This window comes from Heptranchias perlo, chromosome 1, assembly GCF_035084215.1.
Source record: "Heptranchias perlo isolate sHepPer1 chromosome 1, sHepPer1.hap1, whole genome shotgun sequence".
Lineage (NCBI taxonomy): Eukaryota > Metazoa > Chordata > Chondrichthyes > Hexanchiformes > Hexanchidae > Heptranchias > Heptranchias perlo.
Window position 1 is genome coordinate 23213928 of NC_090325.1, and position 27897 is coordinate 23241824.

Here is a 27897-nt window from a genome sequence, read left to right on the forward strand (position 1 = left end):
ATCACCTGGAGCCTTGTTCATAGTTTGAATGTGAATGTGGGTGAACTGGTGAAAAGCAAACCCACACCTGAAAGTGATTTAAGAAGTCGCCTTGTACTTTTACTGTGGATTTGGGAGAAAGCTGAGAACTGCAAATTGAAGTACTTAATGCAACATTGGGAATGGATGAAAAATTATTTGAATAAGCATCAGAGTGCCCTGTCTTCAGAAAAAGAACAGAGTGGGTTTTCATTTTCCTTTTTTGTGAAGGGGAGGATCCTTTACTGCATTTACTAATATTGAGACGGAGCCCAGATCAAATCTTTCGTATGAACCTTTGAAAATGGAATAGAGGAAGGAGCTTCAAGGTTTGGGAGAAGGATAGATGAAGAATAAAGAATTGAGAGAAGGAAAGCAAAGCAAACAAAAAAAAAATGAAGGACCAGGAAGAAGGACAAATAGGAGGAAAAGAGATTCAATAGATAACGTAAAGGAAAAAATAGTTTTAAAAAAAAAAGGAAATCGACGTGCAGTGGAGAGTTAGATCCCCATAAAGGTGAAGGTGTGGACAACTGTAGAATGGAACAGAAAAAGAAGAGGGGGATATTGAAAGAGAGTGGGAAGGACGTAGAAAGAAGACTAAGTCCAAATATGAAAGAAAAGAAGTTTTGTTAATGGATAAATATGTGAAGGAGCTACAATGAAGAAAAATGTTGTGGAAAAATATATCTGTACAAGGAAAGAAAATTGGGTGGAACCCCACCTGGAAGAGTGCATTGTGAAAATATTTGGGTCACCTTGAACAACTATTTGTTTTATTCAAGGAATGTTTTAAAGATAATCTTAAAAGGTATAGTACTTGGGAATTGATGCCGAGCCTTAGATCAGTTAGCGTAGAAGTGTGAGATGAGTGCCTGACTGCATGTCTCTTGGGTGCTTTTCATGAAAGCATAATTTTGAAGCTGTATAATCCTCTTGCCCTCCTCAAACCCCACCCTATTTTCAGATTCTTCTAAAGATGCAGCTGCAATTATTTCTGCTGTTGGTGATGCTCCTTCAGTCCCTGCTCCTGTGGTCCAAGTTGAACCCAGTGCCCTTGCCCATGAGCACAGCCCAGGAACCACGTGTGAGCATGAAATAGAACAAAAACATGTTCCAAGTGGTAAGTAAAGCGGAAGTGTTTATGGACAAATGACGAAGTTATCCCTGACACGCCAGAGATGATTTTTTTAGTCAATTAGAGAGCACTACTTCATCACTAGGTTGCTTATTGTTGATGACCTTCGCCGTTACATTTTCATGTGTATAATTGTTGGAGGAAACGCTAGTAAAAATCAATACCAGTCACATAAAGTAGATGACAAGCTGTCAGCTGGAGTCTGAGAGATAGAGACTACTGGCTGCAGTACTACACAGAGAAAGAGTGAGAGAGAAAGAGAATGCTTGTATCCTGCCAGTAGTAGACCTAGTCCTAAATGGAGAGAAAGATCACCAGTATCGTGCCAGCTGTAAACCTGGTGAGAGAGCTCGCGTGAAATGGAAAAGCAGGGAAAATGGAATTACTCCCTGCTACAAGGGAAGGGGTAAAGATGATTAGCTTTATATTTGAGCTCTACCACACCCCAACACCCTCTTGAAATTTCTTATTCAATCACTGTAAACCAATGGCCAATAATGTATTGTATATTGCATGGGATATTCTCTGACTTGCTGAGGGTAATTCCACAGAAGATCCCACTTGCTTGTGTGTGTATTGTATGTGTGTTTGTATATGTATCCCTGTGTGTGTGTGTATCTTGCACATCCCCAATTTCCATTGCTCCACCATTGACAGCGTGCCTTCAGCTTCCTAGGCTCTAAGCTCTTGAATACCCTCTCTAAACCTCCCTACCTCTCGCTTCTTAAGACGTACCTCTTTGATGAACCTTTTGATCACCTGTCCTAATATCTTCTTAAGTGGCTCAGTGTCACATCCTGGGGGTCACCATTGACCAGAAACTTAACTGGACCAGCCATATAAATACTGTGGCTACGAGAGCAGGTCAGAGGCTGGGTATTCTGCGGCGAGTGACTCACCTCCTGACTCCCCAAAGCCTTTCCACCATCTACAAGGCACAAGTCAGGAGTGTGATGGAATACTCTCCACTTGCCTAGATGAGTGCAGCTCCAACAACACTCAAGAAGCTCGACACCATCCAAGATAAAGCAGCCCGCTTGATTGGCACCCCATCCACCACCCTAAACATTCACTCCCTTCACCACCGGCGCACTGTGGCTGCAGTGTGCACCATCCACAGGATGCACTGCAGCAACTCGCCAAGGCTTCTTCGACAGCACCTCCCAAACCCGCGACCTCTACCACCTAGAAGGACAAGGGCAGCAGGCGCATGGGAACAACACCACCTGCACGTTCCGCTCCAAGTCACACACCATCCCGACTTGGAAATATATCGCCGTTCCTTCATTGTCGCTGGGTCAAAATACTGGAACTCCCTTCCTAACAGCACTGTGGGAGAACCGTCACCACACGGACTGCAGCGGTTCAAGAAGGCGGCTCACCACCACCTTCTCGAGGGCAATTAGGGATGGGCAATAAATGCCAGCCTTGCCAGCGACGCCCACATCCCGTGAACGAATAAAAAAAATTTAAAAAAATTTTGACTGATAACACTCCTGTGCAGTGCCTTGCAACATTTTACTATGGTAAAGGTGCTATATAAATCCAAGTTGTTGTTGTATATTTGTTTGTGTGTGAGAAAAAAGGGGGATAATATTGCTGCACTTAAAAGATACGTTCCCTGCCATTTATGCCATCCACGCTTATCACAGGCAGTTGTGTATATCAGCAATAAAGCAGTAACCATTTTCTATTATCATAAGAGTCAATTACAAAGGTGCTGCTTATAACATATTAAGTGTGCCGCCTATTTCGGGCAGTTCTTCACATCTTGTTAATGCCCTATGCCTCCGTTCTCTAGCCACTGACTCCATCCCTCTCCCTGGCCACTGTCTGAGGCTGAACCAGACTGTTCGTTACCTTGGTGTCCTATTTGACCCCGAGATGAGCTTCCGACCACATACCTGCCCCATCACCATGGCCGCCTACTTCCACTTCCGTAACATCTCTGCTGAAACCGTGCCTTTGTTACCTCTAGACTCGACTAGTGCAATGCTCTCCTGGCTGGCCTCCCATCTTCCACCCTCCATAAACTTGAGCTTATCCAAAACCCTGCTGCCCGTATCCTAACTCGCATCAAGTCCCATTCTCCCATCACCCCTCTGTTCGCTGATCTACATTGGCTCCCGGTCCGGGAACTCCTCGATTTTAAAATTCTCATCCTTCCAAATCCCTCCATGGCCTCGCCCCTCCCTATCTCTGTAACCTCCTCCAGCCCTACAACCCGCTGAGATCTCTGCGCTCCTCCAATTCTTGCCTCTTGCGCATCCCCGATTTTAGTTGCTCCACCATTGGCGGCCGTGCTTTCATCAGCCTAGTCCCAAAGCTCTGAAATTCCTTCTGTAAACCTCTCTGCCTCTCTACCTCTCCCTTCCTTTAAGACGCTCCTTAAAACCTACCTCTTTGACCAAGCTTTTGGTCACCTGTCCTAATATCTCCTTAAGTGGCTCGGCGTCAAATTTTGTTTGAAAATCGCTCCTGTGAAGCGCCTTGGGTCATTTTACTATGTTAGAGGCGCTATATAAATGCAAGTTGCTGTTGTTGTACGGTATTTACCGATGTGCGATGTTCGGTTTTTATTCCTGACAACGACTCCAGGAAGTGTCGCTGCTGCCATGCATCTCTCCCACAGTATTCTCTTAACTGGCAGACTTTCATTTTCTGTTGGCACTTCTCTAGGTCAGTAGAGCAACTGAGTGGAAGCTGCATCCAATATCAATTCGTACCTTAGTGACCTGCAGGGATCACAGCAGTGGAGATTGGAGTTACTGTCCACTGCTTATAGTGGGTGAATTGTGTTAACCCCAACCCGTCCGCTATAAGCAGTGAAGTCTGTTTTGAGAGCTGGAGTTTGGAGGAAAAGAAACAAGGGCTATTAAGTAGTTACTTCACATCTGTCTTTACTGATCTGAATTTGCCTAAATGAGGAAATCGGATTTCTGGAACCCTCAAAGGACTAGCTGGATGTTATGAAAGTACGGGCTCGATGGGCCGAATGGCCTCCTGTGCTTTAACCATTCTATGATTCTAATAATTAATGATTGAGATGTGCTTATAATAAGTTAAATGGTTAGATGCTTTTAAAATAAACAAAGAGCCTGAGTGACAGCTGGCTTCCCCACTTCAAGGAGATGAGAACTCAAATTAGTAAAGCTGTAACTGACATCTGTGTAAGTTCATTGCATGAGGGGAAAAAATTCTAAGGATTGTGAACTGACCAATATAGCCACATTATTTTAAAAAAGGACCAAGCGGTATTCCTGGAAACTATAGACGGGTAAGTTTAATGTCACTGGTAGGGAAAATTTCTGTATCAATTTTAAGGGCTTTAAGGTGGAAACCACTTGGTAAAGCATAACTTGTTAAAGTGCGTGGATTTTAGAAGGGACAGCTCTGCTGGAGTTTTTCTTAAGATGTTGCTGACAAGGCGGTAAATGTAGTTGATACAAGTTACTAGGGACGCCGTTGAATTGTGCAGTATAAATGGGTTCAGTAGGCAACTAGATGTGTTTCTGGAGAAAGAAGGGATTTGAAGGAAATGTTGAGTAGGTTGAGTTGAGAAGTTTTAAAAAAAAAGACACATTTGTGGTGTAAAGTGGCCTTTCCCTGGTCATAAAAATGATGTCCTTGTGTTCTTAAAAGGTGAAAGCTGTGAATGCGAAAATGAAGCCTTGCCAGGCCAACACATTGCAATAGCAGAACGCCCACCCAAGGAGGTTGCCAAACACCTAGCTCAACAAGATCAAGAGGAGCACGTCAAAGTTGTTGGTAAGCAAAATCAATTTCAAATCTCTTCACTTCCAACAAATATATTTTGCGACTAACATGAACCAAACCCCCAGCGAGAGAGGTAGGTCTCCTCCTGCATTATTCTGTTAGGTGCATGAGGTTGGCTTTTTTCTTAATTTTTGCCCATCCTCTCCTGTAGAGGGTAGCAAATGTTGTGCCTTTGTTTAAGAAGGGCGGCAGGAAAAAGCCTGGGAACTACAGACCGGTGAGCCTGACATCTGTAGTGGGTAAGTTGTTAGAGGGTATTCTGAGAGGCAGGATCTACAGGCATTTGGAGAGGCAGGACTGATTAGGAACAGTCAGCATGGTTTTGTGAGAGGAAAATCATGTCTCACGAATTTGATTGAGTTTTTTGAAGGGGTAACCAAGAAGACAGATGAGGGCTGTGCAGTAGACGTGGTCTACATGGACTTCAGCAAAGCCTTTGACAAGGTACTGCATGGTAGGTTGTTACATAAGGTTAAATCTCACGGGATCCAAGGTGAGGTAGCCAATTGGATACAAAATTGGCTTGACGACAGAAGACAGAGGGTGGTTGCAGAGGGTTGTTTTTCAAACTGGATGCCTGTGTCCAGCGGTGTGCCTCAGGGATCGGTGCTGGGTCTGCTGTTATTTGTTATTTATATTAATGATTTGGATGAGAATTTAGGAGGCATGGTTAGTAAGTTTGCGGATGACACCAAGATTGGTGGCATTGTGGACAGTGAAGAAGGTTATCTAGGATTGCAACGGGATCTTGAAAAATTGGGCCAGTGGGCCGATGAATGGCAGATGGAGTTTAATTTAGATAAATGTGAGGTGATGCATTTTGGTAGATCGAATCGGGCCAGGACCTACTCCGTTAATGGTAGGGCGTTGGGGAGAGTTATAGAATAAAGAGATCTAGGAGTACAGGTTCATAGCTCCTTGAAAGTGGAGTCACAGGTGGATAGGGTGGTGAAGAAGGCATGCAGCATGCTTGCTTTCATTGGTCAGAACATTGAATACAGGAGTTGGGATGTCTTGTTGAAGTTGTACAAGACATTAGTAAGGCCACACTTGGAATACTGTGTACAGTTCTGGTCACCCTATTATAGACAGGATATTATTAAACTAGAAAGAGTGCAGAAAAGATTTACTAGGATGCTACCGGGACTTGATGGTTTAACTTATAGGGAGAGGTTGGATAGACTGGGACTTTTTTCCCTGGAGAGTAGAAGGTTAAGGGGTGATCTTATAGAAGTCTATAAAATAATGAGGGGCATAGATAAGGTAGATAGTCAAAATCTTTTCCCAAAGGTAGGGGAGTCTATAACGAGGGGACATAGATTTAAGGTGAGAGGGGAGAGTTACAAAAGGGTCCAGAGGGGCAATTTTTTCACTCAAAGGGTGGTGAGTGTCTGGAACGAGCTGCCAGAGGCAGTAGTAGAGGCGGGTACAATTTTGTCTTTTAAAAAGCATTTGGACAGTTACATGGGTAAGATGGGTATAGAGGGATATGGACCAAGTGCAGGCAATTGGGACTAGCTTAGTGGTATAAACTGGGCGACATGGACATGTTGGGCCGAAGGGCCTGTTTCCATGTTGTAACTTCTATGATTCTATGATCCAGTCATGAATGGTGGTGGATAATTAACCAACTAATGGGAGGAGGAGGCTCCGTGAAAATCCCCATCCTCCGTGATGGCGGAGTCCAGTACGTGAGTGCAAAAGAAAAGGCTGAAGCGTTTGCAGCCATCTTCAGCCAGAAGTGCCGAGTGGATGATCCATTTCGTCGTCCTCCCAATGTCCCCACCATCACAGAAGCCAGTCTTTAGCCAATTCGATTCACTCCACATGATATCAAGAAACGGCTGAGCGCACTGGATACAGCAAAGACTATGGGCCCGATATTACCATGACGTCGGGTTCGCGGTGGGTGGGGGGGCAATCCGGTGAAATCCGTCTGCCCCGCGCGCAATCGCAGGCTGATTGGAGCCACTTACCTCTTGTTCCGGGTTCCCCGCTGCTGAGTTGCGCGGCGGGCGGACTGCACATGCGCAGTAATGTCTGTCAGCTGGAGGAGCTCTATTTAAAGGGGCAGTCCTCCACTGACTGACTGCTGCAACAAATAGGAAAAATTACAGCATGGAGCAGCCCAGGGGGAAGGCTGCTCCCAGGTTTAATGATGCCTCACTCCAGCTCTTACTGGATGGGGTGAGGAGGAGGGGGAGGACAGAGACCTTCACCCCGGCGGGCGGGAGGAAGCGGCCTGCCTCTGCCACCAAGAAGGCCTGGCTCGAAGTGGCAGAGGAGGTCACCTGCAACACCAACATATCGCCCACCTGCATACAGTGCAGGAGGCGCTGCAATGACCTAAGTAGGTCAGCCAAAGTGAGTACACTTACTCATTCCCCTACACTCTGTCTGCCACATCACCGCCCCCACCCCACATCTCCTTCTGCACTGCCAACACTATGTCACATCATCCCTCACACCCACTCAAAGCTCATCCTCATCTTGCCTGCACTTACTCACCTCGCCAGTACTCATCCCGCCACGACCACTCAACCCAATCCTCATACAATCTCATGGCTCTATCTCATACTCATCCTCTCATGCATCTCTTTCACAGTCAGCTTCACTCAACCTGCCACTACCTGTGCTGCAGCCACAGGGCATGCATCACATATGTGCAGTAGGCAGCGTAAGGCAAACGTGTCGTGAGCATTAAGGGGGATGCACAAGGGTGTTTGAGGGTTTGTCATGGTTTTTACTTATATTGAATTTCTGATCAACTCACATCACATATTATATTGGCACCACTACTGCCACGTCTTTGCGAATCTTGTCTGGTTTGTGCAATAATGCCCTTTCCTGAGGATCACAATGAAGACCCACAACTGATGCCACCCATTGTGTCACTGCAGAGTGGGTGTCGGTGTATTTGCAGGGCTCTTTTGTGCAGACGACTGAGAGACGTCGGCGTGTCCCCGGTGGCACCCTGGAAGGATGCGGAGGAGAAGTTGTTGAGGGCAGTGGTGACTTTGACAGCGACAGGTAAGAAGATGGTGCTCAGGCCAGCCGGGAGCAGCTCGGCATGAAGGAGGCTGCAGATGTCCACGACTACGTGTCGAGTGACTGTGAGCCTCCTTGTGCACTGCTGTTCAGAGAGGTCCAGGAAGCTGAGCCTCGGTCTGTGGATCCTGTGGCGAGGGTAGTGCATCTCTCTCTGCGGTTGCCCTCCCTCCTGCTGTGCAGGTGGATGTGTCACAGCACTCTGTTGTGGAGTTCCACGTGTCAGAGGTGGACAGCGTGGCCGGCGAGGCTGGTGATGCTGTACGCCCTCCGAGGAAGTCATGACTGCAGCTACGGCGGCCCCCATCCGGAAGATGTGCATCTGAGGGGGTCCGCAAGGTAGGTACACGTGTCTGGACACCGGGGTAAGTGTGCAAGTTTGTGAATTTTATTGTTAGGAGGAGGGTGGTGGAGGCCAAACTTTGTCCAAAGTGACAGCGTGGCCTCCTGCAATGAGTGAGGGTCTCCTCCCACCCACCCCCACCTGTCAAATGGACCTTTGCAGCTGCCACAGGCTGATGGCTGCAGCACGTCCATTTGAACTGGGAGTGTTTCCCCCAGTATGGGAAACAGTCCCATTTGTATGTAAAATCCCACCCCTCCTAAAATATCTCGTTAATCAGGTCTGTAAATGACCTGAAATACCAAGATAAATAGCTTAAGTTGCACCTCGCCGGCTTTAATTGCATGCGGGGCTGCGCGCGCATGTCAGCGCGTCTGTGGGAAACCTGGAAGTGGGCGGGTTGGAGCCGGGCTCCCGACCCTCCCCGGGAATCTTCGATTTTCGGAGCCCCCCCTGTCAGGAACGCACCCGATTGCAGGTGCGAAAATCATGCCCAAGGGCCACGATAACATCCCGGCTGTAGTGCTGAAGACTTGTGCTCCAGAACTAGCCGCGCCTCTAGCCAAACTGTTCCAGTACAGCTACAACACTGGCATCTACCCGACAATGTGGAAAAACAGGTATGTCCTGTCCACAAAAAGCAGAACAAATCCAATCCGGCCAATTACCGCCCCATCAGCAAAGTGATGGAAGGTGTCATCGACAGTGTTATCAAGCGGCACTGACTCACCAATAACCTGCTCACCGATGCTCAGTTTGGGTTCCGCCAGGACCACATGGCTCCAGACCTCGTTACAGCCTTGGTCCAAACATGGACAAAAGAGCTGAATTCCACGGTGAGGTGAGAGTGACTGCCCTTGACACCAAGGCAGCATTTGACTGAGTGTGGCATCAAGGAGCCCTCGTAAAATTGAAGTCAATGGGAATCGGGGGGGAAAACTCTCCAGTGGCTGGAGTCATACCTAGCTCAAAGGAAGATGGTAGTGGTTGATGGAGGCCAATCATCTCAGCCCCAAGACATTCTGCAGGAGTTTCTCAGGGCAGTGTCCTAGGCCCAATCGTCTTCAGCTGCTTCATCAATGACCTTCCCTCCATCATAAGGTCAGAAATGGGGACTTTTGCTGATGATTGCACAGTGTACAGTCCCATTCGCAACCCCTCAGATAATGAAGCAGTCCATGCCCGCATGCAGCAAGACCTGGAGAACATCCAGGCATGGGCTGATAAGTGGCAAGTAACATTTGCACCAGACAAATGCCAGGCAATGACCATCTCCAACAAGAGAGCGTCTAACCACTTCCCCATGACATTCAACAGCATCCTGGGGGTCACCATTGACCAGAAACTTAACTGGAACAGCCACATAAATACTGCGGCTACAAAAGCAGGTCAGAGGCTGGGTATTCTGCAGCGAGTGACTCAGCTGATTCGGCAAAGCCTTTCCACCATCTACAAGGCACAAGTCAGGAGTGTGATGGAATACTTTCCACTTGCCTGGATGAGTGCAGCTCCAACAACACTCAAGAAGCTCGACACCATCCAGGACAAAGCAGCCCGCATGATTGGCACCCCATCCACCACCTTAAACATTCACTCCCTCCACCACCGGCGCACAGTGGCTGCAGTGTGTACCATCCACAGGATGCACTGCAGCAACTTGCCAAGGCTTTTTCGACAGCACCTCTCAAACCGCGACCTCTACCACCTGGAAGGACAAGGCCAGCGGGCGCATGGGAGCATCACCACCTGCACTTTCCCCTCCAAGTCACACACCATCCTGACTTGGAAATATATCGCTGTTCCTTCATCGTTGCTGGGTCAAAATCCTGGAACTCCCTACCTAATAGCACTGTGGGAGAACCTTCACCACACAAACTGCAGCGGTTCAAGAAGGCGGCTCACCACCACTTTCTCAAGGGCAATTCGGGATGGGCAATAAATGCTGGCCTTGCCAATGATGCCCACATCCAATGAATGAATAAAAAAGAAAAATTTATATAGCACCTTTCATGCCTTTCCCAAAGCGCTTTATAGCCAATGAAGTACTTTTGAAGTGTAATCACTGTTGTAATGTAGGAAAAGCAGCGGCCAATTTGTACACAGCAAGGTTCCCCGAACAGCAATGTGATGCTGAGCAGATAATCTATTTTTTAGTTGTGTTGGCTGAGGGATAAGTATTGGCCAGGACCCTGAGGAAAGTTCACCCATTATACGTCAAAATAATGCCTTGGGATTTTTTACGTATAACTGAGAGGGAAGACGGGGCTTCGGTTTAGCGTCAATACACTTAAAATTCTTATTACAAACTACACTTCTGTCTACCATCTTTTTCTTTTCTGTTCACTTTTTCTTCAACATTTTCTGTTCTGGCATTTATTTTACATACAATAGTATACTTGTTATTTATTTTCTCCATTTTATTCTTGTTTTGCTTGAGTGGTAAACTTATCCGATTCCTCTGCCTCCAGTTCATTTGGAGCTAGGAGCCAGGTTTGATACAAAAAGACAAATCATGTCCCCTTTGATTTTTCACTTAGACAAATGCACCATCTACTGAGCCATACCAGCCATGAGACGTCCATGATTAATCCTTGGTCTGTGCTGAGTTAGCTAATCTCACCATGGGAAGGGGATGTCAGCATTCCCATTCCTGACTGCTTTCCAGCATCTCCTGATAGAAAATGCGGATAAGGATAAGATGACTCTCTGCTGTGATGCCATAGTCAAATACTCTACCCCAAGGTTCATGTGTGACCTATCATCACTTGACGCTAACCTTTATAGAGAAACCAGTGAGCCCATTCTGCTTCACTGAAAACCCTAATATTAATGACTGCACATGGTGTCCTGGGATATACTTTTAGTTTTTAATAGTTTTTATTTAAATTTGATTGTAATGCTGTGCTTTTAAGAAGTACATTATTCCTCTGCAGCGCTAACATCAACTTTGGAGGATGCTCTCGGTAGAAGTGCCCAAGTTACACTCAAAGCAATTGAAGCTCAGGATTCAGCAATAGAAGCCATTACCTCTCATGCCCAGAGGTTAAAGGAAGCCATGGATGATTCTGAGGTAAAATCTATAAAGAAGACTCTGAATTTTTAAACTGAGTTGTTATTGTAAGGAAATTCTCTTTTTTTAAGTCTCTTTTGTAAAGCTCTCGGGAACTTGGCTCATGTGTACTTGTTCTTTCCTGCATGGCAACATATGTGTCACTGTTTCACTGAACCCCTTGCAGTGGTGGTGTCCTATTATTCCTTTGTGTATCAGGGTTGTCACCTTTATCCAAGTCCAAAGCCGGACAGGGTAGGTCAGCGAGTAGAATGATGAGTTGAGTTCTGACATTTGCTTTCCTGATGATGAAAGTTAATTTAAAAACTCTAGATAAAGTGGAAAAATAGGCTTTGGGTATGAAGTTTGTACTTCACAAAATTTCCAGACAGCCCACTTAAAAACTGGACTGTCAGATCCAAAACTGGTGGCAGCTGTTGTACCAGTGAATTGTCGGTGTAGCACTTCCTGATTCAGGCAGCAGCATTGAGCAGCATGGATCTGTTACTGTCAGGTACTGAATACGAAACTCTCCATTGTGATGTGTTTGTTTACTTCACCCTAAGTAATGAACGGCCTGGAGCATAAATCCTGTGTCAAATGTTGCTTCTGTTTTGATCTAAATCAGGGATATAAAGAACGAACGTACAATTTATATAGTGCCTTTCATGTCCTCAGGATGTCTCAAAGCACTTCACAGCCAATGAATTATTTTTAAGTATAGTCAGTGTTGTTATGTAGTCAAATGTGGTAGCCAATTTGTGCACGGCCAGGTTCCACAAACAGCAATTAGGGATGGGCAATAAATGCTGGCCTTGCCAGCGACACCCACATCCCATGAATGAATAATTTTTTTAAAATCAGTGAATCTGGATTTGGTGTTTTGAGGAATAAATGTTGACCAGAAAATTAGGAGAATTTTTTTCTATTTACTCGGGGTGCCTTTCAGATTTACTATATCGTTATGCAGAAGATCCCTTCTTTAATGATTAAATTTGTTCTTGTCAGAATACTGCAGATCGAAAGTCGGAACAATGGCGAGCCTTGGAAAATGCTCTGAGCATCCGCAGCAAGGTTGTAGACAGAGCTACTGAAGCACTGGTGAAGGCCAGGTAGGTTTGAGTTTTCTATTTTGTTTGTTTTTAAAGTTTAGTTTCCTTTTGTATTGGAATAGTAGCTACATCATGAAGTCTTAGTGTTAACATGTTTATGATTTGTCCTAAAGATCAAGAGACGTTATGCTGGGTAATCATTATTCAAGGGTAGTTGTGTAAGGTTTAGTAATGGGCAGGCAAGTGTACCAATATTAGCATATTGAGTGAAGCAGATTGGGGTTAACCATTTTTCTGTAAAGTTATATCATCTAGCTTATCCTTATTGATAATTATGGATAATTCTTCAGATATAAATTTAGATGGGTAAGAGCAGAAGTGCCAGGACAAGCACTTCCATGAAGCAATTGGATTAGAGGATCGTAGAATTTTATAGTACAGAAGGAGGCAATTTGACTATTCTGGCCCTCCGTAAGTCTATCCTCTTAGGCCCCTTCCTATACCCTTTTACATTTTTCTTTTTCTAATATTTATCCACTTTTTAAAAAACCTAATACAGATTCTCTTTCCACCATGTCCTAATGGTCCTCTTAAGTTTTTTAAAAAAAATTTCCTAACCTCTTCCTTTGTTCTAATGATTATCTTAAAATCATGCCCTGTGGTTACTGATTTACCTACCAGTGAAAATAGAAGAAAAGGGCAATGTTGGCTAACTCGTGCATTGAGGAGACTCGGTACAGGTAAGCTTTTTCTCCAGGTCATGAAATTGCTATGGGAAATCACTGAGCTTGAGGCCAGGTGCTTCCTGCACTCCAGGTGAGGAAAAATTGGAGGAGGAGTAGACTCAAGTTGTTGTGCTCCTCTCAGTGGTGGGTTCAAAGCAACATTGGTAGAATCTTGATTCACTCATTGAAACATTCTCAAGAATGACACAAGTAAGGAGTGAATGGAAGATACGTATATTGATATGTTACTCTTGGATCATGTATCTGCTTAAATGGAGTAATCAGTAACATAAAGCAAAAATGATTAAGTTCGTGTTGTTAAAGGGAAGTTGATAGTGGATTGGGTAAGTACACGAACACTTGGAGTATTATGCACAGTTCTGGTTTCCATATTATGAAAAGGATGTTGAGACATTGGAGAAAGTGCAAAAAAAAATTCACAAGAATGCTATCAGAACTGAGAGGATATACTTATCAGGAAATGCTGAACATGCTGTACTCATTTCTCTACAAAAGAGAAGACTGAGGGGTGACCTGATAGAGATCTTTAAGATAATGAAAGGGTTTGATAGGGTAGACGTAGAGAAAATGATTCCACTTGTGGGGGAGACCAAAACTAGAGGTCATAAATATAAAATAGTCACTAATAAATCCAATAGGGAATTCAGGAGAAACTTCTTTATCCAGGGAGCGGTTAGAACATAAGAACATAAGAAATTGGAGCAGGAGTAGGCCAATCGGCCCCTCGAGCCTGCTCCGCCATTCAATCAGATCATGGCTGATCTGATCCCAACCACAAATCTAAAGAACACAAGAAGTAGGAGCAGGACCCGGCCACACAGCCCCTGGGCCCTCTGTGCCACCCACAGGGCATTGACCGATCCGAACTCAGCTTCATGTCCAATTTCCTGCCCGCTCCCCATAACCCCTAATTCCCTTTACTTCTAGAAAACTGTCTATTTCTGTTTTAAATTTATCTAATGATGTAGCTTCCACAGCTTCCTGGGGCAGCAAATTCCACAGACCTACCACCCTCTGAGTGAAGAAGTTTCTCCTCATCTCAGTTTTGAAAGAGCAGCCCCTTATTCTAAGATTATGCCCCCTAGTTCTAGTTTCACCCATCTTTGGGAACATCCTTACTGCATCCACCCGATCAAGCCCCTTCACAATCTTATATGTTTCAATAAGATCGCCTCTCATTCTTCTGAACTCCAACGAGTAGAGTCCCAATCTACTCAACCTCTCCTCATATGTCCGCCCCCTCATCCCCGGGATTAACTGAGTGAACCTTCTTTGTACTGCCTCGAGAGCAAGTATGTCTTTTCTTAAGTATGGAGACCAAAACTGTATGCAGTATTCCAGGTGCGGTCTCACCAATACCTTATATAACTGCAGCAATACCTCCCTGTTTTTATATTCTATCTCCCTAGCAATAAAAGCCAACATTCCGTTGGCTTTCTTGATCACCTGCTGCACCTGCAAACCAACTTTTTGATTTTCTTGCACTAGGACCCCCAGATCCCTTTGTACTGCAGTACTTTCCAGTCTCTCGCCATTAAGAAAATAACTTGCTCTCTGATTTTTCCTGCCAAAGTGCATAACCTCACATTTTCCAATATTATATTGCATCTGCCAAATCTCCGCCCACTCACCCAGCCTGTCTATATCCCCTTGTAGGTTTTTTATGTCCTCCTCACTCTCTACTTTCCCTCCCATCTTTGTATCATCTGCAAATTTTGATATGTTGCACTCGGTCCCCTCCTCCAAATCGTTAATATAGATTGTAAAGAGTTGGGGACCCAGCACCGACCCCTGTGGAACACCACTGGTTACTGGTTGCCAGTCCGAAAATGAACCATTTATCCCAACTCTCTGCTTCCTGTTCGACAACCAATCCTCCACCCATGCCAGAATATTACCCCCAATCCCGTGATTTTTTATCTTCAGTAATAATCTTTTATGTGACACCTTGTCGAATGCCTTCTGGAAGTCTAAATACACTATGTCCACTGGTTCCCCTTTATCCACCCTATACGTTATATCCTCAAAGAACTCAAGCAAATTTGTCAGACATGACTTCCCCTTCATAAAGCCATGCTGACTTTGTCCTATTAAATTATGCTTATCTAAATGTTCCGTTACTGTCTCCTTAATAATAGACTCCAAAATTTTACTCACCACAGATGTTAAGCTAACTGGCCTATAATTTCCAGCCTTCTGCCTACTACCCTTTTTAAATAACGGTGTTACATTAGCAGTTTTCCAATCTGCCGGGACCTCTCCTGAGTCCAGGGAATTTTGGAAAACTATCACCAAAGCATCCACAATCCCTACTGCCACTTCCCTCAAGACCCTAGGATGGAAGCCATCAGGTCCAGGGGATTTATCCGCCTTGAGTCCCATTATTTTACTGAGTACCATCTCCTGAGTGATTTTAATCGTATTTAGCTCCTCCCCCCGTAGAGTCCCCTGTTTGTCCAGTGTTGGGATATTCTTAGTGTCCTCTACTGTAAAGACTGAAACAAAATATTTGTTCAGCATTTTTGCCATCTCCATGTTTCCCACCATTAATTTCCCGGTCTCATCCTCTAAGGGACCTACGTTTGCCTGAGCCACCCTTTTTCTTTTTATATAACTATAGAAACTCTTGCTATCTGTTTTTATATTTTTTGCTAATTTCTTTTCATAATCTAACTTCCCTTTCTTAATCAATCCTTTAGTTACTTTTTGCTGTCTTTTGAAGAATTCCCAATCTTCTATCCTCCCACTAAGTTTGGCTACCTTATATGTCCTTGTTTTTAGTCGGATACTATCCTTGATTTCTTTACTTAGCCACGGATGGCTGTCATTTCTTTTACACCCTTTTTTCCTCAGTGGAATATATTTATTTTGAAAGTTGTAAAATAACTCCCTAAATGAACACCACTGCTCATGTACCGTCTTACCCTTTAATCTATTTTCCCAGTCCACTTTAATCAATTCCGCTCTCATACCATCATAGTCTCCTTTATTCAAGCTCAGTACGCTTGTTTGAGAATCAACCTTCTCACCCTCTAATTGGATATGGAATTCAACCATGTTGTGGTCGCTCGTTCCAAGGGGATCCTTAACTAGGACATTATTAATTAATCCTGACTCATTACACAGGACCAGGTCCAAGGTTGCCTGCCCCCTTGTAGGATCAGTTACATACTGCTCAAGAAATCCATCCCTGATGCACTCAATGAACTCGTCCTCAAGGCTGCTCTGCCCAATTTGATTTGTCCAGTTAATATGATAATTAAAATCCCCCATAATTATGGCTGTTCCCTTATTACATGCCCCGACTATTTCCTGATTAATACTTCTTCCAGCAGAGTTGCAACTATTAGGAGGCCTATATACTACGCCCACTAATGTTTTTTTCCCCTTATTATTCCTTATCTCCACCCAAACTGTTTCATTATCTTGATGCTTTGTCCCAATATCATTTCTCTGTATTACAGTGATTCCTTCCTTTATTAACATAGCCACCCCACCTCCCCTTCCTTCCTGCCTGTCCTTCCTGATTGTTAAATACCCTGGCATATTTAATTCCCAGTCGTTGTCACCCTGCAGCCATGTTTCTGTAATGGCCACAAGATCATACCCATACGTAGTTATTTGTGCCGTTAACTCGTCCATTTTATTACGAATGCTACGTGCATTCAGATAAAGAACTTTCAAATCTGTTTTGTGACGCTTAGTTCCTGCTTTTTCCTTTTTTAACACTTTACCTATTACTCCATACCTTCTGTCCCTTCCTGTTACGCTTTCCTCTCTCTCCCTGTTCAGGTTCCCAACCCCCTGCCACTTTAGTTTAAACCCTCCCCAACAGCACTAGCAAACACTCCTCCTAGGACAGCGGTCCTGGCCCTGCCCAGGTGCAGACCGTCCGGTTTGTACTGGTCCCACCTCCCCCAGAACCGTTTCCAGTGTCCCAGGAATTTGAATCCCTCCCCCTTGCACCATTCCTCTAGCCACGTATTCATTTGAAATATCCTCCTATTTCTACTCTGACTAGCACGTGGCACTGGCAGCAATCCTGAGATTACTACCTTTGAGGTCCTATTTTTTAATTTACCTCCTAACTCCCTATATTCTGCTTTTAGGACCTCATCCCCTTTTTTACCTATATCGTTGGTGCCTATGTGCACCACGACAGCTGGCTGTTCGCCCTCCCCCTCCAAAATGTTCTGTAGCCGCTCCGAGACATCCTTGATCCTTGCACCAGGGAGGCAACACACCATCCTGGAGTCTCGGTTGCGGCCGCAGAAACGCCTGTCTATTCCCCTTACAATTGAGTCCCCTATCACTATAGCTCTGCCACTCTTTTTCCTCCCAGCCTGTGCAGCAGAGCTACCCGTGGTGCCAGGAAGTTGGCTGCTGCTGCCTTCCCCTGATAAGTCATCCCCCCCAACAGCATCCAAAGTGGCATATCTGTTTGAGAGGGGGATGGCCACAGGGGACCCCTGCACTACCTGCCTGCACCTCTTACTCTTCCTGGTGGTCACCCATTCACTTCCTGCCTGTATACCCTTTACCTGCGGTGTGACCAACTCGCTAAACGTGCTATCCACGAGTTTCTCTGCATCGCGGATGCTCCACAGTGAGTCCACCCGCAGCTCCAGCTCCGAGATACGATCGGTCAGTAGCTGCAGGTGGACACACTTCCCGCACACATGGTCGGCAGGGACACTGGTAGTGTCCATGACTTCCCACATCTTGCAGGAGGAGCATATCACGGGTGCGTGGTCTGCTGCCATGACTTGCCTTAGCTTAGTTACCCCTTTTAAATTACGTTGAAATTAGAAAATGTTAACTATACTAGGGACCTAGGTTCACGGGAAAAAAAACACTATCTGCTATAAAACCTGCAGATCTTCCCTTTCTTATTACTTTACTTACAGTAAAATGGTAGAAATACTCACCTGAACCTACTCACCAATCAGCTGCCTCCCCTGTGCCGCGTCACTTTCTGACTGGTGACGTCACCCCGTACTGCCGCTGGTCTCAGAGTCTCGCTCTCAGAGTAAGCTCTGGTCTCGCTCTTTACCGCCTCTCACCGACTGAACTCTCGCTCTCTCCGCGCTGTTTATATCCCCGCTCTGGTCTCGATCTCTCCCGCCGCTCACTGACTGAACTCTCGCTCTCTCCGCGCTGTTTATATCCCCGCTCTGGTCTCGATCTCTCCCGCCGCTCACCGACTGAACTCTCGCTCTCTCCGCGCTGTTTATATCCCCGCTCTGGTCTCGCTCTCTCCCGCCGCTCACCGACTGAACTCTCGCTCTCTCCGCGCTGTTTATATCCCCGCTCTGGTCTCGCTCTCTCCCGCCGCTCACCGACTGAACTCTCGCTCTCTCCGCGCTGTTTATATCCCCGCTCTGGTCTCGCTCTCTCCCGCCGCTCACCGACTGAACTCTCGCTCTCTCCGCGCTGTTTTTATCCCCGCTCTGGTCTCGCTCTTTACCGCCGCTCACCGACTGGACTCTCGCTCTCTCCGCGCTGTTTATATCCCCGCTCTGGTCTCGCTCTCTCCCGCCGCTCACCGACTCTGGAACTCACTACCACAAGGAGTAGTTGAGGCAACTAGCATAGATGCATTTAAGGGGAAGCTAGATATGCACATGAGGGAGAAAGGAATGGAAGGGTATGCTGATAGGGTTAGATGAAGAGGGGTGGGAGGAGGCTCGTGAGGAGCATAAACGCCGGCATAGAGCAGTTGGACCGAACGGCCTGTTTCTGTGCTGTAGACAGCAATAAATGCTGGCCTCGCCAGCAACACCCACATCCCATGAATGAATAAAAAAAAACTAACCTTTCTTTGCAGATATGAACTTAAATTCAGCCCTTACTAACTAGATATAAAAACAGAAAATGCTGGAAAAGCTCAGCAAGTGAGGCAGCGTCTATGGAGAAAGAAACAGAGTTAACATTTCAGGTCAAAGACATTTCGTCAGAACTGGAAGATGTTAGAGTTAAAGTTTTTAAGCAAGTACAGAGCCAGGGAAAGGTGGGGGTGGGAAGGTCTGTGATAGGGTAGAGGGCAGGAGTGATTAAATGACAAAAGGGATGATGGTGCAAGGCAAGGAGGGTGGAAATGGGACAGATCTGTCTAGAGTAGCTGTAAATGGCAACAGCAGACCATAACCAGCACTTGCTGTCTGAAAAAATGGGAGCAGGGGTTATGATCTGAAGTTATTGAAATCAATGTTGAGTGTGGAAGGTTGTAAAGTGCCTAAATGAAAGATGAGGTGCTGTTCCTCAAGCTTACGTTGAGCTTCATTGGAACAGAGTTAGAGGCCGCGATCAGAGTGGGAGTGAGATGGGGAATTAAAATGGCAAGCGACCGGCAGGTCAAGGTCACGCTTGCAGACAGAACGGAGGTGTTCAGCGAAGCAATCACCCAGTCTGCATTTCGTCTCCCCAAGATAGAGAAGACCGCATTGTGAGCAGTGAGTACAGTATACTAAATTGAAAGAAGTACAAATAAACAGCTGTTACACCTGGAAGGAGTGTTTGGGGCCCTGGACAGTGGGAAGGGAGTAGGTGAAAGGGCAGGTGTTGCATCCCCTGTGCTCGCATGGGAAAGTGCCGTGGGGAGGAGAGCTGGTGTTGGGGTGATGGAAGGGTAGACCAGGGTATCATGGAGGGAGCGGTCCCTTTGGAATGCTGAAAGGGGAGGGGAGGGGAAGATGTGTTTGGTGGTGGGATCGCGCTGGAGGTGGCGGAGGATGGTACTTTGAATGTAGAGACTGGTGGGGTGGAAGGCGAGGACAGGGGGACCCTATCGTGGTTCTGGGAGGGGAGGGAAGGGAAGGGGTGAGGGCAGAAGTTCGGGAAATAGGATGGACACGGTTGAGGGCCCTGTCAACTACAGTGGAGGAGAATCCTTGGTTGAGGAAAAGGGAAGACGTATCGGAAGCACTGGTGTGCAAGGTGGCATCGTCAGAACAGATGTGACTGAGACGGAGAAACCAGGAGAAGGGAATAGAGTCCTTACAGGAAGCGGGGTGGGAGGAAGTGTAATCACGGTATCTGTGGGAGTCGGTGGCCTTGTAATAGATATAGATATAGATTGATAGCCTATCCCCAGAAATGGAGTTAGAGAAGACGAGGAAGGGCAGAGTCGGAGATGGACTATGTGAAGGTGAGGGAAGGGTGGAAATTGGAAGCAAAATTGATGAAATTTTCCACTTCGGGGTGAGAGCAGGAAGCAGCACCAATACAGTCATCATCAATTACCGGAAAAAGAGGTGAGGGAGGGGACCTGAGTATAACTGGAAGAAGGAATGTTCTCCACATATCCCTCAAAAAGGCAGGCATAGCTGGGACCCATATGGGTTCTCATAGTGACACCTTTTCTTTGGAGGAAGTGAGTGGAGTCAACGGAGAAGTTGTTCAAGGTAAGAACAAGTCCAACCAGGTGGAGGAGGGTGGTGGTGGATGGGGACTGGTTGGGCCTCCGTTCAAGGAAGAAGCGGAGGGCCCGCAGGCCGTCCTGGTAAGGGATAGAGGTGTAAAGGGACAGGACGTCCATGGTGAAAAGGAGTCGGTTAGGACCGGGGAACTGGAAACTGTTAAAGTGGCAGAGGGCAGAAGAGTCGTGGATGTAGTTTGGAAGAGACTGGACAAGGGGAGAAAAAATAGAGTTGAGATAGGAGGAAATAAGTTCCGTAGGGCAAGAACAGGCTAAAACGTTGGGTCTCCTAGGGCAGTCCTGTTTGTGGATCTTGGGAAGGAGGTAGAAGCGGGGTTGGGGGGACTATGAGGTTGGAGGCCGTGGAGGGACGATCTCCAGAGGAGATGAGCATACTAACTAGATGTTATTCTGAGTAGTCATACTTCAGCATGACTGACCAAAAAATGACAATACGACTCCTGTTTTATCATATGTTCTTTATTGTTTTTGTTCAATTTTAGAGAAGAATTGGACAGCCTTCGGAGTACAATTGAAGAAGCCAAACAGACTCAGATCTCTTCTGTTAGACCACAGCTTCTGGCTGCAGAGGAGAACCTTCACCACATGTTGGTGGATCTGGATCATGTAGTAAGAAAGGTAATAAGCCGTTTACATTTATTTTAAAAATAGATAAAATCTCTCTTCCTTTTCCCCCTCTCTCAAGTTTTCTCTGCTTTACCAAAGGCAGCAACTTTTGCCGAGGTACAACTTGACAGGAAGCAGCAGGCTTCAACATCTCGCCAAATTGGCCATTCATCTATGAGCTAGACAATAAGTGTTGGGCTGTTTGACTGTAGGGACATTGACCAATCCTATCCTCAGCTTGACCAATCCTATCCTCAGCTTGACCAATCCTATCCTCAGCTTGACCAATCCTATCCTCAGCTTGACCAATCCTATCCTCAGCTTGACCAATCCTATCCTCAGCTTGACCAATCCTATCCTCAGCTTGACCAATCCTATCCTCAGCTTGACCAATCCTATCCTCAGCTTGACCAATCCTATCCTCAGCTTGACCAATCCTATCCTCAGCTTGTGTGTACTCCAGAAGAAATTCTGGATAGCGATCAGGAATGGAGGCCCTGTCCAGTTTCCCTATTCTACTGTGGGGATACTCAGTTATTGTAGCATTTGCGTCTAACTTGACAGTAAAAGACCAAACTTGTGTTGATATTAGGAGTCATCACGCAGTCTCATACTCTAACTCATTCTTTTCCAGGACCCCAAAGCCCTGGAAATGCTTATCTCTCTGACTTTCTTTCCTCCTATAATCTTCTTGCTAGTTAAAATAAAATAGTCTTTGGAAAAAAAGCCTTAATGGATGGCCGAATCTAGAAGCTACTTGATTGTGTTGTCTTATATGGGGTGTAGACATCAAACCTTCCATGTAATGCTTTGCAGATCTGTTTCAACCAAATTTTACATGACCATCTGCCTTTGAAGAGCTAGAACAATTGACAAGGTTTGTTGCTCCTTGCCATTGAGTTCTCAGCATGAGTGAGAAAACTGTACAGTATCTTTGTGGGAACTAGGAAAATAAATTAAAAGGTTGTTGCAACATCACATATATTTTGCCACGCCATTACTTGCACATTTAATTAATGATATTTCGTGCACTGCAAACCTTGTTATACTGTGTATCAGTGAATATCCCTGTAGTCAACTCAAGAGGCAACCAAAACTAGTCATAATTCCTGTCTTGGAGTGTCAGTATTCCAATCCCAGGGGGCTGGTATCAGATACAAACCTTTTTTTGTGGTTTATACCTTATACTGCATTATACTACAGCTACTGGTCTGAAATAGTTGGTTCCAGATAGGCGGCACCTTGATTACAGGTACTTGACCTCAAACTGCAATTTTCCTGCCCAGGAGAGAATTCAGTGTATGTGTGCACAAGTATACAGAGCTCTTCATCCAGTGTTTAAAACTTAAATGTTCAGAGATTGTGAGTGGGAGAGTCCATACTCTAAACATTTAAATCTACTACAGGCAGGTTTAAAAGGTACGCAGGAGGCCAAAGAGACCCATGAGAACTTTGTCAACCGTGTTTGACATCACACTGGAGTTCTACTTTATTCTGTGTCAAACCCAAGCAGTGTGAGCCTACCTACTCCAGGGGTTCTTGCACCTCTTGTTGGCTTGGGTCCTGAATATGATGTTATACCACAAACTTAGTATCAAGCTGCTTGAAATAACACTAAAATCACAACCTTAGACTGCTGACAACTTCAGAGTTGTCTGGATGTGAATGCTGGTCTGGCCATTTAAAAACAAAAGATTTCAGCTTATCCCCCATGAGGCTGAAAATGCACTAATATTGTAACAAAAATTCTGTTGAGTGTCAGGAATAATTATTACTGTAAATAGAAAGTTTTAAAAAATCTACGCCTTGTCTCTTTTTTTTCTGTTTTCTTTAACATTATTTTATATTCGTTATTTATGTTACATAAGAACATAAGAGATAGGAGCAGGAGTAGGCCATACGGCCCCTCAAACCTGTTCTGCCATTCAATAAGATCATGGCTGATCTTCTACCTCCTAGTTTAACTTTTATTTTACTTTTTTACCATTAAAAAATAAAATCCTATCCCTTGTCATCCCTCCACTGGCCTCTAAAGTAAAAGTCGATCTCGAATTGATTTGATTGATAAACTGTTCCAAAGGCTTGTTGACCAACTAATTAGCAGACTGAACATTAAAGTTTGACCTGTTTGTATTACTGGAGCAACCGGATCAACTGTTTGATGCCTTTTTTTTCAGGTTGACATTTGAAAGACTGAAGAACCCCATGGCAATAAATCACTAGAAATCCAGGGCTTAACCAATCTGGGCCCCGGGATTGAATTGCACTTACTTAGAATTCTGGCGACAGTATCTTATTCTTTATAACCAGTATTTTCCAACAGCGCTCTCTCCCAGATTGCGTTGCTTCTGAATTTGAGTAATTCTGGTATCTTCCTGCTGAAATACCTGCTTTTTGTTTAGGTGCAGGCAGCTCAATCAGAAGCCAAAATAGTCGCTCAGTACAGTGAGCTGGTGGCTATGGCCAGGGATAAATTCAAGAAGGAACTGGAGAGCATCACTCCGGATGTACAGCCTGGCTGGAAAACTCTCAGTAAGTACTGTATTTAGTTCTTGTGTGGTCATTTTAATTAAGTTGCATTTTACAGTCAAATTCAAATTGACAAAGCACAGTTACACGTTATTTTGACTTAAGTATTGTTTCCATAAATTTAAGCAAAAAGTTTTTATATTCTGATTTGCTTTTATAAAAGTATTTGCACCTATAGAGGTACACCAGAAATTCACAGAAGCAGCAAATTTAAATAAAATATTTTCAGCGCACAACCAAACCAGCAACAATGCAAAAGGAAGATTTTTTATTTACAGTAAAGTGCAGTAAATCCATGCAAGAGTCTTGAAGAATGCTATTATCCTTTGCAGCCAGGATTGTTAAACTTTTGGTTTATTTTCCCATGCATCCTATAAGCAAATGAATGTGAATATTTCAGTTTTTAATACTCAGCATGGACCTTGTTTTAATTCAAGGTTAAGATTTGAGAGGGCACATGATTGAGTTTTTTTAAAATGCAGGTTACTTAACTTGAACTGAGCTAGAAGATGTGGGTATAAGCAAGACCTGAAATTAAAAGGTTTTCCTCCAACCACAAAGAATAGGACGAGGGTGTCGAACCTGCAGTCATAGGGCCAAGCAAGTGCAGCTTTGGAAGCCCAAGTAACTCAGTCCTATTTGTACTCCTTTCTTATTGACTGGTTTGTCCTGCTGGTATTTTATGGGCCTGAAGATTTGGAAAGGGCTGATTTTAGTGTTGTTGCCTCATTGGTGAACACATTCTCAATCATAACACTTAGATCTGTTACCAGCAAGTTAAGATAAATGCAAATTGATGGGAAGATTGATTTAACCTTTGTATGTGGGCTGTGAAGACAGAAGATTCCACACTTCTGAAATAGGGGATTTGTGGAATAGAATCTTAGCTGAAGCAGTTCACACTTGTTGATTGTCTTTTTTTTAATTTAAAAAAAAAGCTGTAGCTGAATGATTATTTAGTTAGGAACAAGATTGATGGCTATAAAAGACATGCATTAGCAGAGATGATTGAATACTATATGATCCATAGTGGCTCCTAGTACCAGCATAATGTCATGACCTAGTTGAATAGGGTGAGATGTGAAGTTGGATGAATTTTCTAGAGTTTCCTGGAAGGAACTGTATTGATTGCCTTCTGGAAGTCCATATAAATAACATCCATAGATACTCCCTTAATCTCCTCAAAAGCTTCAGCGAGGTTAGTTAGACACGACTTGCCCTTTACAAATCCATGCTGGCTATCTGATCAGTTCATATTTGTGCAAATACTCAGTTACTTTGTCCCTGATAACAAATTCTAGTAACATCCCCGCAACAGATTTTAGACTAATAAGACTATAATTTTCTGGTTTCTATCTCCCATCCTTCTTAAATAATGGAGTGACATTGGCAATTTTCCAATACAAGGGACAATTCCTGAATCGAGAGAGTTTTGGAAGATCATAACTAAAACAGCTGCAATTTCCTCACCTACTTCTTTTAATACCCTAGATATTAATGTGACAGTTAGGGTTAGGCCACAGTTGGAGTACTGTAAATAGTTTTGGGCACTTCATTATAGAAAGCACATCAAAGCCATAGAGGGCGTGCAGGATTGGTTCACCAGGATGATGAGAAAGCATAGTTATGAGGAGAGACTTCAGATACTGGGACTATGTCTACTGTACCAGAGACGACTAAGAAGAGATTTAATAGAGTATTTTAAAATTAGGGGAGTTTTGATAAAGTGAATAGGTAAAGACTGATGATTCCTGTGTTTAGGGAGTCTGTAACGATGGGTCATCAATTTAAATTATCACTTGAGAGTAAGAGAGGTTAGGAGAAGTTTCTTTACACAGGGGTTTGGAGCATGGAATGCTTTGTCACAAGAGGTTGAAACAGAGGCTATTGCATTTTTTTCAGGGAAAATTGGATAAATATTTGAAGCAGAGGAAGATACAGGGACATAGCGAACAGGGCAGCGTAATTAGTTTTGGATTGCTGTTGCAAATAGCTGGCACACACCTGATGGGCTGCATGGCCTCCTTCTGTGCTACAAGCTTCCAGGGTTCTATTTAAGCCTCTGTTGTATCTTTGTTCAGTGAGCGATTATTGCATCTTTTTAGTCTTCATACTGTGCTGTAGTAGTTGAAATCGTTTACATATCAGACCATCATTTAAAAAAAAATCATTCCTGTTATGGGACTGAGTAGTTCAAGAGATTAGTGCATGCTGTCCTTTCACGTCTGAGACCTTGATCTGAATTCAGCTCAGCTTCTCTGCTGGCTGTAATGTGAAATTAGTTTGGCAGTCTTGACGCAGTTGCTAGTGGGCATGGCCCCAAACACAACATTAGTTGGTACCAATTGACTCATAAGCCACAGGGTGGACAGACATGGGAAGTGGAAAATGTTGTCCTGGTGCAGTAGGGGTGCTCTTCTACAGTTTGGGTCTACAGAAACCAGTTGGGATAAAGGGACAATGGGGGTTGAATTGGTTAACCCCCGAAAATGGGCGCGGGCATCGCATTGTGCTATTAATCTGTTGCAGGTAGCCACAGAACTTACCTTGTGTGTGCGAAAAAATCCAGGCCTTGTCACTACAAATTCACGACATTCGGACTTTCCACCAGAAAGGGGAGCCCGAATCTTTTAAAGACAGGCTGTAACTCTTAAAGGTAGCCGGTACCTGTTATTTGCAAAAGAAAAAGTCTGCTGTCTGAACGGAGATCAGACATCACACACATAAAACACATACAGTCCCCATGCCTATGTTTACAAACTGTTGTTATGTTGAAATATTGAATAAAGGTTGTGCACCACTAAAGCCCACATCCTCTGATTTGCATGCCAGACCTCACCAATCTGCTGGTCCGAGTTGGTACCAGGCCTGCGAGAGTGCGTGCACCAAGGTTCTTTGATGCACTAGCGCCCTTGGTGCAAGAGGTGGACAGAAGGAGGGGCATCCCATATCCACAGCAGCGGGGGGGGGGGGGGGGGGCGGTGGCAAGAGGCTCTTCAGACATATGCTCAATAGGCATTAGGGGGCGCAGTCAAGCTAGGCTCATAGCACCACGAACATAGATGCAGTGCAGGAAGTAGTTCAATGCTTTGACATGAGTGACGTCAACTGTCAAGTGGCATCTCCTACCAACTGCACCACTAGCCGCACCCACTGCTCCGCACACTGCATCCCCATCACCCACATACTAACGAACTCTTTCAATCAGTACTCAACTCTTCCAGTCAGATGCTTCCTCTCAACTTTACACATTACTACTGTTGCAAGCTGCACATGCACACTGGCAGCTATTCAACCATGACCCAGATACACGTCCCGCTTTCTTGCAGGAGAAGCGTAAGCATAACAGGAGGCAGCAAGTGGCAGTGGCATTTAGCCCTTCGAGCCTGTTCCACCATTCAATGAGATCATGGTTTCTTTGTGACCGAACTGCATATACCTGCCGTAGCCCCATTTCCCTTAATACCCTTGGTTCACAGAAATCTACCAAACTCAGATTTAAAATTCACAATTGAGCTAGTATCAGTTGCCATCTGCAGAAGCGTGTTCCAAACTTCTCCCACCTTTGCATGTAGAAGCGTTTCCTAATTTCACCCCTGCACGTCCTGGCTCTAAGTGTTAGGCTATGTCCCTCTTCCTAGTATTCAAGTATAGGAGATCTCCAAAAACAGTTACAAATGCATCAGCAGCCAAAAGCAATAATCCAGCAACTAACCTGTAAATCCTACATGGTCCCTTTAAATAGCACTGGTGGGAGGTCCTCCAGGCACTTTCAGACATGTTCAGATTCTTGTGGTTAAGGCAACGCACCAGGTCCCAAAATGGTGTCTATCTCTTTAAATCAGCGTTGCCCATTGATCGAATGCCTTTTTCCTTACTTTACATGCTGCTGGTGTTCATTATTTGTGCATGCGCTAAACCGTTGACCAAGATTGTGTCTGGCACATGTCTCGCTAGAAGCATGAGTGCGCGCACATCCAAGACACCATCTTAGATGTTTGGGAGGCCGTGTAGCACCGAAACAATGGGCACTCGAAGGCCCAATTTCTAGCCCAAAGACTCTTAACAAATGCAGTACGTGACCTGGTGGTCTATGGTATTCCATTTCTGTAAGCTTGCCTTTATGAACCCTGAAAAATTGCCATGAAGTTTA

The 27897-nt window shown here is 44.9% G+C and overlaps 1 protein-coding gene across 2 annotated transcripts in view; it reads left to right on the forward strand.

The window, feature by feature from the left end:
* immt (inner membrane protein, mitochondrial (mitofilin)) overlaps positions 1-27897 on the forward strand; it is an 82804-nt gene that overhangs the window by 36703 nt on the left and 18204 nt on the right. The window contains exons 5-10 of one of the 2 annotated variants that reach the window (XM_067982329.1): positions 986-1141; positions 4799-4924; positions 11258-11394; positions 12382-12485; positions 21092-21227; positions 23618-23747. In XM_067982329.1, coding sequence (XP_067838430.1) covers positions 986-1141; positions 4799-4924; positions 11258-11394; positions 12382-12485; positions 21092-21227; positions 23618-23747 — 789 coding nt within the window. The remainder of the gene's footprint in view (positions 1-985; positions 1142-4798; positions 4925-11257; positions 11395-12381; positions 12486-21091; positions 21228-23617; positions 23748-27897) is intronic. The other variant, XM_067982336.1, reaches the window with a different exon arrangement.